This window comes from Colletotrichum destructivum, chromosome 9 (assembly GCF_034447905.1).
Source record: "Colletotrichum destructivum chromosome 9, complete sequence".
In the NCBI taxonomy this organism is placed as follows: domain Eukaryota; kingdom Fungi; phylum Ascomycota; class Sordariomycetes; order Glomerellales; family Glomerellaceae; genus Colletotrichum; species Colletotrichum destructivum.
Window position 1 is genome coordinate 2,682,949 of NC_085904.1, and position 14,247 is coordinate 2,697,195.

At 59.4% G+C, this 14,247-nt stretch overlaps 5 protein-coding genes across 5 annotated transcripts; 2 read left to right on the forward strand and 3 right to left on the reverse strand.

The window, feature by feature from the left end:
* Positions 1–1,743: 1,743 nt before the first annotated feature.
* On the reverse strand, positions 1,744–3,053 carry CDEST_13925 (Putative alpha/Beta hydrolase; the record flags this gene model as incomplete). Its single annotated transcript, XM_062930081.1, has 2 exons — positions 1,744–2,150; positions 2,267–3,053. The coding sequence occupies 2 exons, from the start codon at positions 3,051–3,053 to the stop codon at positions 1,744–1,746; spliced, it is 1,194 nt and encodes a 397-aa protein (XP_062786132.1).
* A 2,204-nt stretch (positions 3,054–5,257) lies between these two features.
* Positions 5,258–6,733, forward strand: CDEST_13926 (Putative DnaJ domain, Chaperone J-domain superfamily). The gene is made up of 2 exons (XM_062930082.1): positions 5,258–5,452; positions 5,559–6,733. Exons 1-2 carry the CDS (start codon positions 5,408–5,410, stop codon positions 6,600–6,602), a joined length of 1,089 nt encoding a protein of 362 aa, XP_062786133.1. The 5' UTR covers positions 5,258–5,407; the 3' UTR covers positions 6,603–6,733.
* Positions 6,734–6,833: 100 nt separating this feature from the next.
* On the forward strand, positions 6,834–8,054 carry CDEST_13927 (Putative small nuclear ribonucleoprotein Prp3; the record flags this gene model as incomplete). The annotated part of the gene is made up of 1 exon (XM_062930083.1): positions 6,834–8,054. Exon 1 carries the CDS (start codon positions 7,071–7,073, stop codon positions 8,052–8,054), a length of 984 nt encoding a protein of 327 aa, XP_062786134.1. The 5' UTR covers positions 6,834–7,070.
* A 238-nt stretch (positions 8,055–8,292) lies between these two features.
* CDEST_13928 (Putative major facilitator superfamily, MFS transporter superfamily) lies at positions 8,293–10,778 on the reverse strand. The gene is made up of 4 exons (XM_062930084.1): positions 10,040–10,778; positions 9,853–9,952; positions 9,779–9,791; positions 8,293–9,687 (listed from the first exon to the last, which is right to left on the reverse strand). The coding sequence occupies exons 1-4, from the start codon at positions 10,353–10,355 to the stop codon at positions 8,308–8,310; spliced, it is 1,809 nt and encodes a 602-aa protein (XP_062786135.1). The 5' UTR covers positions 10,356–10,778; the 3' UTR covers positions 8,293–8,307.
* Positions 10,779–11,126: 348 nt separating this feature from the next.
* Positions 11,127–14,201, reverse strand: CDEST_13929 (Putative THIF-type NAD/FAD binding, ubiquitin-like modifier-activating enzyme Atg7). Its single transcript, XM_062930085.1, has 4 exons — positions 13,469–14,201; positions 13,286–13,394; positions 11,893–13,224; positions 11,127–11,840 (listed from the first exon to the last, which is right to left on the reverse strand). The coding sequence occupies exons 1-4, from the start codon at positions 13,663–13,665 to the stop codon at positions 11,382–11,384; spliced, it is 2,097 nt and encodes a 698-aa protein (XP_062786136.1). The 5' UTR covers positions 13,666–14,201; the 3' UTR covers positions 11,127–11,381.
* Positions 14,202–14,247: the final 46 nt, after the last annotated feature.

A 14,247-nucleotide genomic window follows, 5' to 3' on the forward strand; every position in this document is an offset into this window, starting at 1 on the left:
ATCAAGACATGTCTCGATCTGACATCCACGACACCAGGCTGGCCTATTTGCCTAGCTTGGCAGCCAGCAACCAACAGAATCAACTTGCATACTTACAGAAAGCAGCAAGACAGCAGTCAGACGGCTTCTGATCCGTCCGACCTACCTCCAAAAGCCGCTGCGTTACGAACCAGGCCGTCGGTTCTGGCCGCCCCTTAAAGGCCTTGTGCTATCACACTAGGTACGCTGAGCATGAGATGACACCGCATTACAATGCATTGCGTCGTCTCCGCCGACTCCCCGCCGACAACAGTTCATGGCACCTTGGCATACAAGCTTATTTGACGTCTAAGCTTAGCTACTACTAGTAACACAGCCATTTTGGCATTCTCCTGTCTCGTCCTTTGACTAACGTAAAGGTCCCTGCCAGGCTTGGGAATGGGGGGAGGGGTATCACGTTTATCTCCCCGTCTTGCTTCACCTGCCAAAAAGAAAGGGGGGTCCAGTCTCATACAGCAGTACCCCCTCGAAAATGGACTTTTCTTTCTCCGTCATCGGGCTCCACCGTCTAGGCGTCTACGGTTCACAGTCGTTTCACGTTGCTCTCGCCACACCAGCCCGCTCCGCCCTTCGAGAATCGTGCCCCCTACGTCTCTGTCTTCCTACCAAAATACCCACAGGGTATTTTTGAGGGATGTTTCGACATCCAGCGACGGGATGAGCGGTGGGAAGAGTCTGACGAGAAAGACACGGGACGAAGAAGAGAGATTATCAGATCGTCCCCCCCCCCCCCCCCCCCCCCCCTGCTTGTCGCACATCACTGCACGTTTCTTTTCTCCGGGTTTTCTACCGTCGTTCCCCCAAGATTTGTGACAAGTCGAGTGCCATAGCCCTGTGTCATATAAATAGCGATCAGACGCAAAACAACAGTGGTACGGCCGAGCCATCGTAGACGTGGACTTGCGGGGGGACCTTGATCGGTGATGTTCAGCTGTTCCGGATGGGCGAAGTGAGTCGACGCTGGAAGAGTGAAGGCAGCCGCGAAATCTAAAGCAATGCTCACACCGGGATGTTTCGCAAGTCGGACGCTGCGACACACTCTTACAATGTGGGACTTTTTTCAGGACTTTGCTGTGCAGATTCAAGCATGCCTTGTGCCTTGCTTTGGAGGAACGTTTCTTCTTTGGATATAGGACGTCTTGTCAACTTGACGCACCTCATCCACATCATGTGAGTGGATGACAGCTGGACAGCACCAGACCGCATCTCCACGACCTCGAAGGCTTGGTTGAAGACGTCGTAAAGCTGGCCTCGAACGGGGGAACCAACAGAAAATAGTCATCCCTTCTAACCGGCGTCTGCTCTTCGTCCGTTGCATTGGATGCCAGCCACAACCCCACTCCAAACGGAGTTTGTACTCATTCCGTCTGTTTCTCATTTAATCAGCTACAACCAGCTGCGTTGGAGTGCAGATGGCCCTCGGTCAACCACAGTGAAGCCGAACGCGATCTAGTCACCATGTCGGGTTTTATGAGGGCGGGACCCCAGATATCTCCTGTGAAGAATCGTCCCATCGAATCGTTCAGCTGCAAGACAATCATCTTGACTACGTGCTCCAGACGAAAGAACCAAATCATGTACCCGCTTGCTAACGCCCGCCGTTTCCGTAAGAAAACTCCCCTTGAGAAAGAAAGCCGCATCCAGTATAACCGAGAGCCCCCCCCGTCAAAGATTCGGGGCACCACCATACATACAAATCTACTACTACTGCCTTGCATAGTCCTTGATGGCCGGCTCGCGGTTCACCTTGTTGGGGTACACCAGCACGTTCCTCGCCGCGTCCGCCAGCACGGCCTCGGTCGCCTGGATCTCCAGCGCGTCCAGCTTCCCCGCCGCCGGGTCCGCGCACACCGTCTTCCTGTCGACCCTCTCCAGCCGGCCCGGCCCCTCGTTCACAAGGGCGTCCCGCAGCAGCGCGAACGCCAGCGCGTTGTACAGCATGCCCTCGTGCGTCACCGCGCCGCCCGCCGGCGTGCCGGGGCACGCCTTCTGCACCTCGACGTTGGACGCCACGGCGCCGTCCTTGCCGTCCTTGAGGAAGGCCGAGGCGCCCGGCCCGGACTGCGGCTGCACGATCTCGTCCGTCGCGCTGAATATCGACGTCGTCGGCACTGCGGAAACCCGTCTCGTGTCAGCTTCAGTGCTCTCTCTCTTTTACACCCCTCTCACCCCTTTTTTATTTATTTTTTCAGAAAACCAAAAAAAAATGCGACATTGGAGATCTTACCATAGGCGCTATCGCCCCCGTTCGCGCGGAGGGTGCGCACAAACTGCGCGTCGTACGCCTGCTGGTACACGCTCGGCGTGCACCCGATGGCGGCGGCGGCGGCGGTCCCGCAGGCGAGGAACGCCTCCGTCGTGCCGTGGAAGTCCGGGCTCATGGCCACGAGATCCGTGACGGCCTCCCGCGTGCTCGGCCAGTACTTGAGCGCCCACTGCGTGTTCAGGTTGCCCTGGCTCCAGGCGACCACGGCGGGCTTCTTGCCCGTCGCGCTGCGGACGTAGTTGATGGCGTAGGCGACGTACTCGGCGTTCCCCTGGGCGTCGCCGAGGGACGCGCCGGGGATGTTGACCCACAGCGGGTCGGCGAAGTCGGATTTCGCCAGGAGGGGCCCGAGGTTCGCGCGGTACGTCGAGCCGGCCATGGCGGCCGTGCCGGGAACGAGGATCACGGGCTGCTTCTTGGACGACGCGGAGAAGGTCTTGGGGATGAAGATCTTGCTCCTGAGCTCCTGCTCCGAAAGGGAGTACGGCGCGTCCTTATCGGAGCGCTTGGGGTAGATCCGGTCCTTTGGGTCCGGGTTGACGTTGTTGATGGAGTTCACGTCGTCTCCGAGAAACGCGTTCAGAGCCTGGCTGTCGGCTTCCAGGGGATGTGATTCCACCGCCGCCGTTTGGTTGCCCCCGGCGGCGATGCTTGAAGTTGCCGCGTTTTGCTGCTCAGAGACTGGCCGGGCGGCGACGTTCGTCCACCCGAGGGCGAGCGAGAGCGTAGTGGCGTACGTGATTCTCATGATAGATTGTTGGCTAAGATGGAATAGTTATGGTTTTGTTTTCCCATGCGGGATGGCAGCTCAGGAGCAACAGTAGCAGCGACTGCAAGAGTATTAATACTTTTTTCTTGGTTGTCGTTTTCCCATCGCCACCGACGGTGAAACGGACTTTGGGAACCCCCCGCATCGTGTGGTGAGTTTTCTAAACTTACGTCCTTGTCTCCCTTGATTCGTCTTCCTGACTTGACGACGCCGGTGTCACGTCGTAACAGGATAGGCTATCTATGCCCGACGGTCCGGTGTGTGCGGCATAGGGAAGAAACGGCGGGCGACAACGACGACGACACGATCTGCTCTACGTCAGCGGTAGACTGACGTTGTCTGTTCGTAAGTTATCGAATGAGAGGGAGGCCGCCGCGTTCCAGGCGTCTATGTCGTCCAAAGCCACCAGGGGTCCTGCTTCGTCGTACGCCGCGCCGCATCTGGAAGACTCTCGAAAGGCTAAAACCGAGAATGTCCAATTGGGGTCGGCGGGAGATACGATCGGCTCGGTACTCGGGCGGTTGACGAAAGGCGGCATCTTCCAGACGATGTCTGTTTGGCTGGCAAAAGTCTTGTCAGTGCGCGATATGTCCTCCCCCCCTCCAGGCCGTTTCCATCCGTGCCCACAAGCCCTGCAGCCCCCAGTCCTGCCAAGCGATTGCTGTCCCGAATTGTTCGTACGGCGTCGTATTCAGTGGCCAACGCAGCCCAGGTGGTTCTCGGGACATTGTCCAGAACAGGTCATGGTGGGTGGCCAGTTCATCGATCGTCTGAAGAAATGAGATCGATTAGTAGGCTACCGCTGTAATGCGAGCTTCCAGTTGTCCGTCTGCTGTTGTCGAAACGTTACGCTGAAGCACTGCCCTCCTTCTCCCTCCCCCTCCGCCCCGGGCCATCCGAGAACACGTTTCTTCCGGCGAGATAGACTCAAGAATGACAGTATCCAGACAGAGAGGCTCCTTAGAGAAGATGCCCGCTGCGCTCCCAAGAACCTGAGGTTCATGAGCCTACTGGCTTTTAAGCTTCAGATCTACATCGTAGTGTTGACATGTTGTTTCGGCATCACATAGATTCTTCTTGTTGGGAAGGGCAATATGACAGGCATATGCCTGCAGTCGTCTGCGAGTCCTTGGCCGGCCGGAGAACGCACACGGTATAGTCATCACCCGCCCACTCTCGATTCAGAGACGACGAAGCCACACGATGGCGAAAGCCAGGTCGATGCCGACCGAACCTGCACCTCGTCATCGTCCCTGAACGCTCGGCCGCTGCGGTGTCGTCCCAAGTTCACGGACTTTGATGCCTCGATTCTTTCTGGAGGGAACGATCGTACAGAAGTGTCCGAATGTCCGGATGTCCGAAACTCTTGGACTGTCGTACCTGTTCAGTGACGCTGATCTATGGCGTCAGGAAGCAGGAGGAGTCACCTCTGATCACCTCTTGACGGTATGAGGAAAGAACATAACGTTGCCGCCAGACGGACGAAACTCTGCCCAGACACAATCTTAAAAATCTACGCTGGCAGGCAATGTAGAAGTCAGTGTGGCCGTCAGCTGCTGAGTGGCTGTCAGCGGTCGGGTTGATCGGTGAACACAGAGGCGCTTAAACATGAGACGAATGAGTGTTACCGCAATGGGCGGCTGTGGGCATGAACAATACAGAGATCCGTCATTCTTCAGTTCATATAAAGGAGGAAGACTATGATCAATGGGTGACGCCATTCCTTTCCAGGTGTGCAAATAGTTGTGTGGTATAAGTAAACACTTCAACACCAAAAGGAGTAGCTGGTATCGTTGGCTGTAAAAGCAGTGCTTGCCTAACGTTGAGCATCGCCGCAGAAAAGCATCGGTCTCGTTGGTAAGGGAATTCGAGTGGAGCTTTTCATTTCTCTAGGATGTTTTAAAGGGAATCAACGTCATAATATTCCAAAGGAGTTATTTCTCAAGAAAGAAAGAAAGTGTTGGTTTGGTGTTAGTGACATGATGGAAGAGTAGTGGATTCAGTAGCACCGAGACCGATGACATAAGCAGAACCCCAACCCCCCCACTTGCGGCGACCACCACCCCCCAATCCGGACAGGGATGCGGACAGGGATTCACCAACAGCGCCAGGAATGAGGTCAGCGCCGCTGCCAGCGCTTGGCAGCTCGCAGTTATTAGCGAAAACGCCAGCGAGTCTCAAAAGCTTCCCCCGAATTGACCCTCGACTTCACCTCACATCCGCCGTCTGTCGTCCGATCTTCTCCCCCCTCCGCAGAAGCACTGCAGCGTTGCAGCACCGCTTTCTTTTACCTCCTCGCGTATATCTCCAGAAGTGATGCGCAGCGTCCCATCATGTCCAACGTCCTCTCCCTCATAGGCTGGGCCTTCTTGCCCAACGTAAGCGCACCCTTCTTCCATGATTACCACCACCACCACCACCACTGCCACTGCCACTGCCACAGCTCATGAGAACACGATACTGACTTCCCCCTGTCCCTCATAGCTCATCACAGGCTGGGTGCAGTCCATCTACTACGGCCTCGTCATCCGCGCCGGCGACCCCAAGCCGCAGCCCGGCTCCGCCAAGTACGCAACCCACCGCCGCCGCATCCACATCCTCGTCGTCTCCTTCTACCTCGCCTACACCCTCATCGAGGCCGACCGCACCCTCCGCCTGCAGGGCACCTACTACACCGACCTTGACGTCGCCGTCAACGCCCCCGTGCGCATCATCAAGTCCCGCTTCCGCCGCCTCGCCGCCGTCCACCACCCGGACAAGGCCGGCCTCGCCGGCGCCGACACGAGCGTCGCCACCGCCCGCTTCATGCACCTCAAGACCGCCTCCGAGACCCTCGCCGACGCGGCCCGCCGCTTCGCCTACGAGCGCTTCGGGCCCGAGGTCGCCACCTGGCAGAACTGCAAGACCGTCCACGACTACGTCTCGCGCGGCGTCCTCCAGGGCACCGTCCCCTACTACGGCATCGCCGTCGTCGGCACCTACACCCTCGGCCTGCTGGGCTACATCAACTGGGGCCGCTACTGGCGCTGGCTCATCATCGTCACCTTCTTCTTCGCCGAGCTCATCGTCGTCACCCGCCCCGAGATGCCGCCCCTGCTCGCCGCCGCCAACACCGCCCTCGCCACTGCCCTGCGCCGCACCCCCTACCTGCAGTTCCAGCTCATCTCGCTCGCCCGCCAGGCCGCCTTCACCATCTACATCGCCTTCGGCCAGATCGGGCCCCTGCTCGACCAGAACGCCCAGGCCGCCCAGAGGGCCGCCGAGAGCTCCGCCGCCGCCGTCGACGAGGGCCTGCAGCGCCTCGAGGCCCTTACCCGCGGCCTCGACGGCGAGATGGGCCGGCTGCTGGACATGGAGATGACCCCCTTCAAGGGCGACAGGGAGGCCATCGGCAGCGTGCGCTCCAAGATCAAGGACTGGCTCGTGCAGAACACCATCCGCGCCGATCCCATGGTGAGGGACGCCATCGGCAAGTCCATCCAGAAGCGGAGGGTCGACGCGCCGGCAGGTGCCCGAGGCAACAGATAGGCAGTGACGAAGACTGGGACGTCGTGAGACCGGTTAGAGGATTTCCGTGTGTAAACTAGACAATGTAACACAAAATAAGTCAGTTGGAACTTAAACTTGCCTTGGTGGTGACGAAACTTCAGACATCGAATGTCAGCATCGAATGTCAACATGGCATGTCAACATCGTGAAAGCGGAAAGTGTGGCGTTTGTGGCTGAAAAGTGTGTGGCTTTCGACTCGGGCCCCAAAAATCTCTCAACGAAGTGTGGCCGCCGATCGAGGACATCAACAATTGGCGACGTTAAATAAGAAGACAGAAGAAGAAGAAGAAGAAGAAAAAAGACACGGAACAAATTTCACAAGAAAATAAACCCAAAGGAATAAGAAGCAACACAAATCATTCACAACTTTTGACTCGTCTCATTTCTCATCCACCTTTATCCCCGAGGAAAGATAGAGTCTTACACACACAAAGAATCCCTCACAAAATGGCTACCTCGTCGCCGTCATGGCACCTCCTCCCGCCCGACCTCGTCGAGCACCAAATCGGCCAGATCGACCTGCTGATGGCGATGTACCCGGCCGAGGAGGAGGCCACAATCGAAAAAGAGTCTGAAAAGATCCTCGCCCTCCTCAAATCTCACCTCGAGGACCCATCATCATCATCATCATCACCATCACCACTCACCTCCACCAGACCCCCGCAGGTCTCGGTGCTGCTCACCCTCACCATCGCCGAGCAAGAGGAACAGGGCGGAAAGGACCCGCCGGCCACCAAGACGCTGCAGCTCGACATCGCCGTGCCCTTCTCCCACCCGCCCGGCCCCGCGCCGGATGAGGCCCCGCGTGTCGCCGTACGCATCCGCCAGCCGGCCTGGCTAAGCCGCGCCGCGACGGCGCAGCTCAACGCGCGCGTCCCCGAGGACGAGGACCTCTTCAGCACCATCGAGGTCGTCCGGGACGCCGCCGCGGAGCACCTCGAGCGCGCCAAGCTCGCGGAGGCCGAGGCCCTCGCCGCTGGCGACAACCGTCTCGACGCAGACGACGACGAGGACGGCGACTCGGGTGAGCCACCACACCTCGTCCGGGTGTGGTTTTACTTCCCCTCCATCTCGACCCGCTCCAAGCGCGACGACTTCATCATCCACGCGCCGGCGTATGGTCTCACGGGCTTCCTCTACGCCGGGAAGCCGGGCCTGCTCTGCCTCGAGGGCGCCTCGCGCCGCGTCGACGCCTATATGCGCTTCATCAAGACGGAGAGCTGGGGCGACATCCCCGCGCACCACAAGAAGGTCAGCGAGCGGCACCGCGAGACGGGCGTCGCGTCCCGCGTCTTTGGCGACATGAGCGAGATCACCGACTCGGTCGGCGAGCGGCGGGGCCAGAGGGCGAACCGGGGGGACATGAAGGCCGTCGAGGGCTGGCTGGTCGAGCGTGGTCTGGGGGATGCCTTTGCCAAGGTGCTGATGTAGGTTGGGAGCGAGGGGGGTCAGGCCTTTTTTTTTTTTTTTTTTTACATTCACCAGAGATTATGGAGGGGGGAAAGAGGACAGGGAATGAAAAGGAGCATGGCGAAAAAGAAAAGGAAAAAGGAGCAAGACTCTATTTCTCTACATCGTTGGACGCTCCCCCCAATACATATAACGCATCTCTATGCCTCAACACAACATCAACAACCTCCCACCGCACCAAAAAAAAAAACCCCCAACCAAAAAGAACTCCCGCTTACAACCTCTGCCGCCCCCTCGTCTCGATGGGGATCAGACACATGCCCACAAACGCCGCGAGGATCAGCGCCCCCGACAGGTAGATGGGCGCCGTCGTCCCGTCGCCCGGCACGTTGGCCGCCAGCACGGGGGCCAGGAGCCCCATGGCGCGGTTCAGGAAGCTCGCGACGCCCGTCCCGGCCCCGCGGACGGGCGCCGGGAAGATCTCGGGCGTGAAGGCGTAGAGCACGCCGTACATGATGTTCTGCGAGAAGGCCTCGACGCACGAGAAGAAGAGCTGCGACGCCGGGCTCGTGCCGAACCGCACGAACAGGAACAGGAACACGGCCGAGACCAGCGACGAGCTCGCCAGCGTGCCGCGCCGGCCGAGCCAGGGGGACGGGTGCCCGACGAGGTAGGCCGCCAGGAGGCTGCCCGGCACGCCGACGGCCGAGGTGATGGCGTAGGTGCGGTAGGTGTCCGGGGTGATGGGCGTCGCGCCGGCGTCCGAGTCCGGCGGGGGCGCCGCGCCGCCGTGGGAGAGGTACTGCGGCAGGAAGGCGTTAAAGAGCGGGTAGCCCATGCCGATGGTGGCCCAGACGAACCAGATGATGACGGTCGCGAGGCCGAGCGTGCGCGTCTTGAAGAGCGGCCGGAGGCGGTCGCCGGAGAAGGCCGCCATCCTCTCGCGGAGGACGTTTGTGGTCCCGGGCCGATGACGACGCTCCGGCTCCTCGTTGTCGTCGTCTCGGTCGTCCGCCGCGCCGTCAACAACGGCGTCGAGGACCTCCTCGGTGAGCCAGGTCCGGGCGCCGTTGCGGGCGGCGATGCCGTGGACGACGGCGACGGCCTCGGCCTGGCGGCCCCGCGAGAGCAGGAACTTGGGCGACTCGAACAGGCGGAAAACGAAGAAGCGCACGACGAACATGAAGAAGGTCACGAGTCCGATGGCCAGCACGAAGCGGCGCCATCCCGTGTTGCCGTCATCGGCGGGGCGGCCGCCGCCGGCGATGAAGTACCAGGCCGCCAGCGACGAGCACAGCTGGCCGACAGGCCACCACACGGACAGCAGCGTCAGCAGGCTGCTCGAGGCGTCCGGCAGGAACTCGAGGAACAGAGCGCCGTCGACGGGCAGGTTGCCGCCGACGCCGAAGCCGAGGGCCGCGAACAGCACGTTGACCCAGCCCCAGGTCGGCGCGGCGGCCAGCAGCACGCCAAAGACGCCCGTGATGAGCAGCGTCAGGTTGAAGGCGGCGCGGCGGCCGAGCACGTCGGACCCGATGCCCCAGACGAAGGAGCCGAAGCAGAGGCCCAGGAAGATGGAAGACGTCGTGTACCGCACGCGCTGCTCCGAGATGCCGAACTCGGCCGAGAGGGAGGGGAGCGTGAGGGCGACGCCCTGGGACGGTTGTTAGTGTTTTTTTGTCGCTAAGGGGTTGTCTCATATATATATATCTGTGTGTGTGTATATATATAAAGGGTCAACTTACGTGCATCCAGAGACTGGCCAGCGTCGGTTAGTGACTCCGCTCTCGTCAAGGAGGGAAAAAGGGGACAGACGTACTTATCCGCGAACCAGCCGAAGCCGCACAGGACGAAGAGCTGCCAGTTGTACCGCCCCATGCCGATATCCTGAATCGCCTTGTTGACGAGCTTCGACTTGACTGCCCCCAATCTCATCAGCATCCGTCTCACTAAACAAATTACACACACTCTCTCCCCCCTTTCTCAACTCGGGGATGAAAACTCACGCTCGTACTCAGTCCACCGCCCCCTCCGGCCCCTCCTCACCTCCTTCCTCAGCCCCTCGATCGTGTACTCGGCGGCGCTCATCTCCAACATGCCCGCGCTCTCGCCCTGGTCCTTGCCATCATCGTCCTCGTCCTCGTTCTCGACCACGTGCCCGTCGCTGTCGTCCTGGCTCGGGCGCTCCTCAAACTCGCATTTCCCCGTCCGGGCCGAGTGGCTGTGCAGGTGCGCCTCCTCGAGCGGCACCACGACGCCGACATAGTTGTCGACGGACTCGGGCCGGTCCGAGACCAGGCGCCGGAAGACGGAGCGCAGCATGGCGTGCGGGCGATCGAGCTGAGAGGGTGGGTAAGAGATCCGGGGTCGTGACGGATGAGCACTGGCGGGGCGACGTGTGCGTGTGGTGCCGATGAGGCGTGAGACCGAAGTGTATAGATTGTATTCGCCGATGAACCTGCCGTCTTTCGTTCGCCTCGCCTCGTCTCGTCTCACTTTCAACGCGGTTCTTCAGATGATCAACACTGAGCTGTCCCAAAGCTTGTCCCCCTTCTACATCTTCCAACGGGGACACGGGTGAGAAAGAATGAGGTTAACGGTTGGCAGCGTAGGTACTCATGAGATGTAACGAAATGATGCAACGACATAAAAGTACAAGGTGTGAGCGGATGAGATTGAGTATGGACGGAACACAGTATTTCCTCCTCATGGATCCTAGAAGGATGCTGGCGTGTCGTACTGGAATGCGACACCTGACTAAGAGGAATGCACGCTACGTCTCTAGCGTACTTAGGTAATCCCTTGCGGCGCCTGGGTGTGCTGAAGCGGACTGAGAGAGATGTAGCGCTGCTAACAGCCGCTCACCTATGGCTGTGTCAGATCTGTTAGAGGGAACGTGAAACCGATGCTCGGTCATAAGGGCAAGCTATACTCCCGGTACAGTGCAGAATTAGTGTGGGGAACCCTGTCATCTGCAGTTCGGCCCGGGCCCTGGAATGTCATCATCGTCAAGGCCCATGGTTCCCTGATTGCCCGCTATGCACATTCCATCGAGATCGATGTCACTCGGGATGAGAGGAAGCCATGACGCAGGGTAGAGAAAGATTCAAGTGACTGCCATCATGGCTAAACCCTGACGCAGAAAAGAAGAAAAACAATTGCGTGTCTCTTTCGCCAGCCTCGTAACCAAATGCCGATCTCGTAGGGTGCTGTAAACTCATAACCAGATAGATACCAGCAATAATACCTGTACCACAACGCCTCAAAGGTCATCTACCTAGATTTCCAACGCCTCGTCTATTCCACCGTGAATAACTCGCCCGTTCCCAAGACATAGGAAAAAGACTTTCAAATCAGCTCTCCATCTCCTTCGTCTGCGCCATCCTCCTCGTCCTCCCAGTCCATCGACGCCGCCCGCCTCTCGGCCTCGCGCTGCACATCCGCAAGCCCGGACAGCTCGGCAACGTAGTCCTTCTCCAAAAGCGCCTTCTTGACGAACTTCCAACCATCGGTCCGATACGCCTCCAGAATCGGAGGACCGCAAGCGCTGCAGCACGGGTACGACTCTCCCCGGATGACCTTGTTGTTGAAGTTGTGCAGGTAGCCGCGGACCGTATGGGGGACCAGTCCCAGAGCATGGTCGTGCGGGTCCTTCTCGTCGTTCGACGTCTGGGGTGCCGGCGCATGTTGCTTGAGAGGGTGCTGGAGGAGACTTGCAAAGAGCTCGACGAGCAGTGCCGAAGCGATCGCCGCCACGCCCGGTCGAGTGACGGTGCATTGCTGGTCCAAAGTCTGGTCCTTTTGCGACTACACAAATCAAGTCAGTCGAAGCTCGCTATCACGCGTCAACAATACTCACGTCGGCCGGGGCCACGACATCGTTGCAGAAGTAGCAGCCCAGCGTCTTGCGTTCCGTGTCCTCCGGCTGAGTATCGGCAGGCTCGGCACCATGTCGCATCACCACGAACGAGTCGAATCCGAGGGCGGCGTTGAGAACGATCTTGCCGGCCGCCTTGCCCACGACGCTGGGGAGCCATCTCGACTCGCGACTGTCCATCAGAAGGAAAATGGCGTCGTGGTCGTCAATCAGCTGTTTCAACTTGTCGTAGTCCGCCTTGCTTCTGGCCTCGTCCGTGAAAGGATGGCCGAGCATGGGTACGGACAAGACGTGGCCCTCGCTCTCGACACCGGGGTAGATCCTCTTCAGCGCCTGGGCCGCCCGCGTCGCCTTGTGTTTGCCGCCTTCCAAGCAGTCTTCGAACTCGAACAGCGGCTGCCGTACGGGATTCGAGTATGACACGCGCCCGTAGTCCACAAAGGTGATCTTTCGAACGCCCCATCCCATGAGATTCCTGGACACGTAGCTGCCGAGCGTACCGGCTCCCAGCAGTAGACACTTGGTAGACTTGATCGTGTCGAGGTCCAGATTCGGCGAAATGCGCCATTTCATGAGTTTCAGGTTCAGGTCCACAGATTGGTCGGCCAGCCGCGCGGGGTCCATGTACTCGCCGAGGTTCGCGATCCTGGCCCGCAGCTTGCCCTCGCCATCCCGTTCCCAACCGGTGACCTTGGGCATCTCCGTGACCGCGAGAGGCTCTACCGGGTCCATCTCCAACGGCAGGATGATGCTCCTAGCAGCGTGCCTGCTCGATCTGATGTCCCGATAGCACAGGATCTGCACCTTTGTCAGGCGGAACCGCTGTCGGATGAGCCACAGGAGGTTGCGCAGCGGCCACGAGGGGTTTTCGGGGTACGTCGACGGGTCGACAAAGGCGACGTATCGGTCCTCCTCGGCAACATCGTCAAAGAAGCCGTTCTCAAAGTCGCCGAGGTTGGCCACCTCCCATACGTAGCCGAACGTGTCGTTGAGGTCGTGGAGATCGCTGTTTGCGTCCTTGTCCAGATCGCTCACGTCCACGCCCCGGGCCTTCTTGGCGAGGAAGAAGCCGTTCTGCCTTTTGTCGCGGTTCGCCTGCCAGGTGCCCACCCGGTCGACCAGCGCCGTGCTCTCCTTAGGATCGAGGCGGCCGATGGGAGCGGTGCGCTTCCACTGGGGGTCGGAGTGCAGTGCGGGAAAGGCGAACCAGTATGTGAACTTGTACTTCTTCAAGTCGGCGTACGAGAGGATCGTGAAGGACGAGAGGAGGGAGGGAATGGAGTAGATGGTGCCGTCGTTGATGGCGTCCCAGACCTGGAGGGCAGACGTCAGCCACGCGCGCGTGTTTCCTGCCGAAGTTGCGGGCCAAGCTTACGTGTCTTGCGGCAAGCTTCAGCATGGCCTGCTTGTCGGTGTTCTTGAAGTCCTCGATGGTGTTGACGTTCTTGATCCAGCCCTCGGCGCGGACATGCTCGTCGTTGGGCCTGCACTCTTGGTCAGTTTCCGACGCGGGCCAAGATGACGCTGTAGACCTCCGAGCTCTCGACGAGCACCTTACTGGTCACTGGTGAGGGCGTTGCCCAGGATGGACATCTTGCAGCTCTGGGCCGGGTCGACGGGCAGGGTGGTGTACTGGCCCAGTACGCGGCGAGCCGAGTCGTCGAGCTTGTCATGTTCGAGCTTGGAGGAAAAGAGGGCGGCGTAAAAGGGAAGCTCGATCTCGGAGGAGAAGGGAGCATATTGGATGGCTGCCATGGCGGGCGAGCTCTGGCAGGAGGCGGGCGCGCACTTTTTGGCGCCCAGTTGGTTAAGTGATCAGATCAGGGCACTGTTGGGCTGTGCGATGCGATGCGATGCGATGCGCCGGATGTGGGTTCAGATTCTCGTGGTGCGCGATGTGGTGGTTTGACACTTGGGCAAACTTCCAGGTTTTCTGGAATGCTTCGAAGGAATGAGTTTGTAGGAGCAAAGATCCGGATCAAGCGCTGCTCTGGGGGTGAGGCCGAAATGACTCAAAAAAAGGGTTCAAGGCCCTCGCGATGTGACGGAACAGGCAGGTCGCACTTCCAGATGGGCTCCGGACAAAGCGGAGGGGGTCCGGGCAATGGAAGTGCCTGGCAACTCGAGGAAGAATGCTTGGAAATGTTGGCTGGCGTCGGAGTTGGGAAAAGAGTCACCTGCACAGACAGTGAAACCAGATGTTGCTTAGTTGGACCAACGAGTCACGAGAACGAGGCTGGTGAGAGCTTCTTGGGAAGTGAGAGATGTTTGGTTTGTCTGACAGATGAGGGAGGGCAGCTGTTCCACCCTCCGCTTCCCCTCGGGGCTGACGGCTAC

Excerpts from the sequence above, each read along its gene's own strand:
- CDEST_13928 (XM_062930084.1), bottom strand. The coding sequence starts at position 10,355 with ATGCTGCGCTCCGTCTTCCGGCGCCTGGTCTCGGACCGGCCCGAGTCC. Across the intron at positions 9,953-10,039 it reads GCGGTGGACTGAGTACGAGC|TCAAGTCGAAGCTCGTCAAC; the intron begins GTGAGTTTTCAT and ends GATTGGGGGCAG.
- CDEST_13926 (XM_062930082.1), top strand. The coding sequence starts at position 5,408 with ATGTCCAACGTCCTCTCCCTCATAGGCTGGGCCTTCTTGCCCAAC. Across the intron at positions 5,453-5,558 it reads GCTGGGCCTTCTTGCCCAAC|CTCATCACAGGCTGGGTGCA; the intron begins GTAAGCGCACCC and ends TGTCCCTCATAG.
- CDEST_13929 (XM_062930085.1), bottom strand. The coding sequence starts at position 13,665 with ATGGCAGCCATCCAATATGCTCCCTTCTCCTCCGAGATCGAGCTTCCC. Across the intron at positions 13,395-13,468 it reads AACGCCCTCACCAGTGACCA|GCCCAACGACGAGCATGTCC; the intron begins GTAAGGTGCTCG and ends CCAAGAGTGCAG. Across the intron at positions 11,841-11,892 it reads ATGTCGTGGCCCCGGCCGAC|TCGCAAAAGGACCAGACTTT; the intron begins GTGAGTATTGTT and ends TGATTTGTGTAG.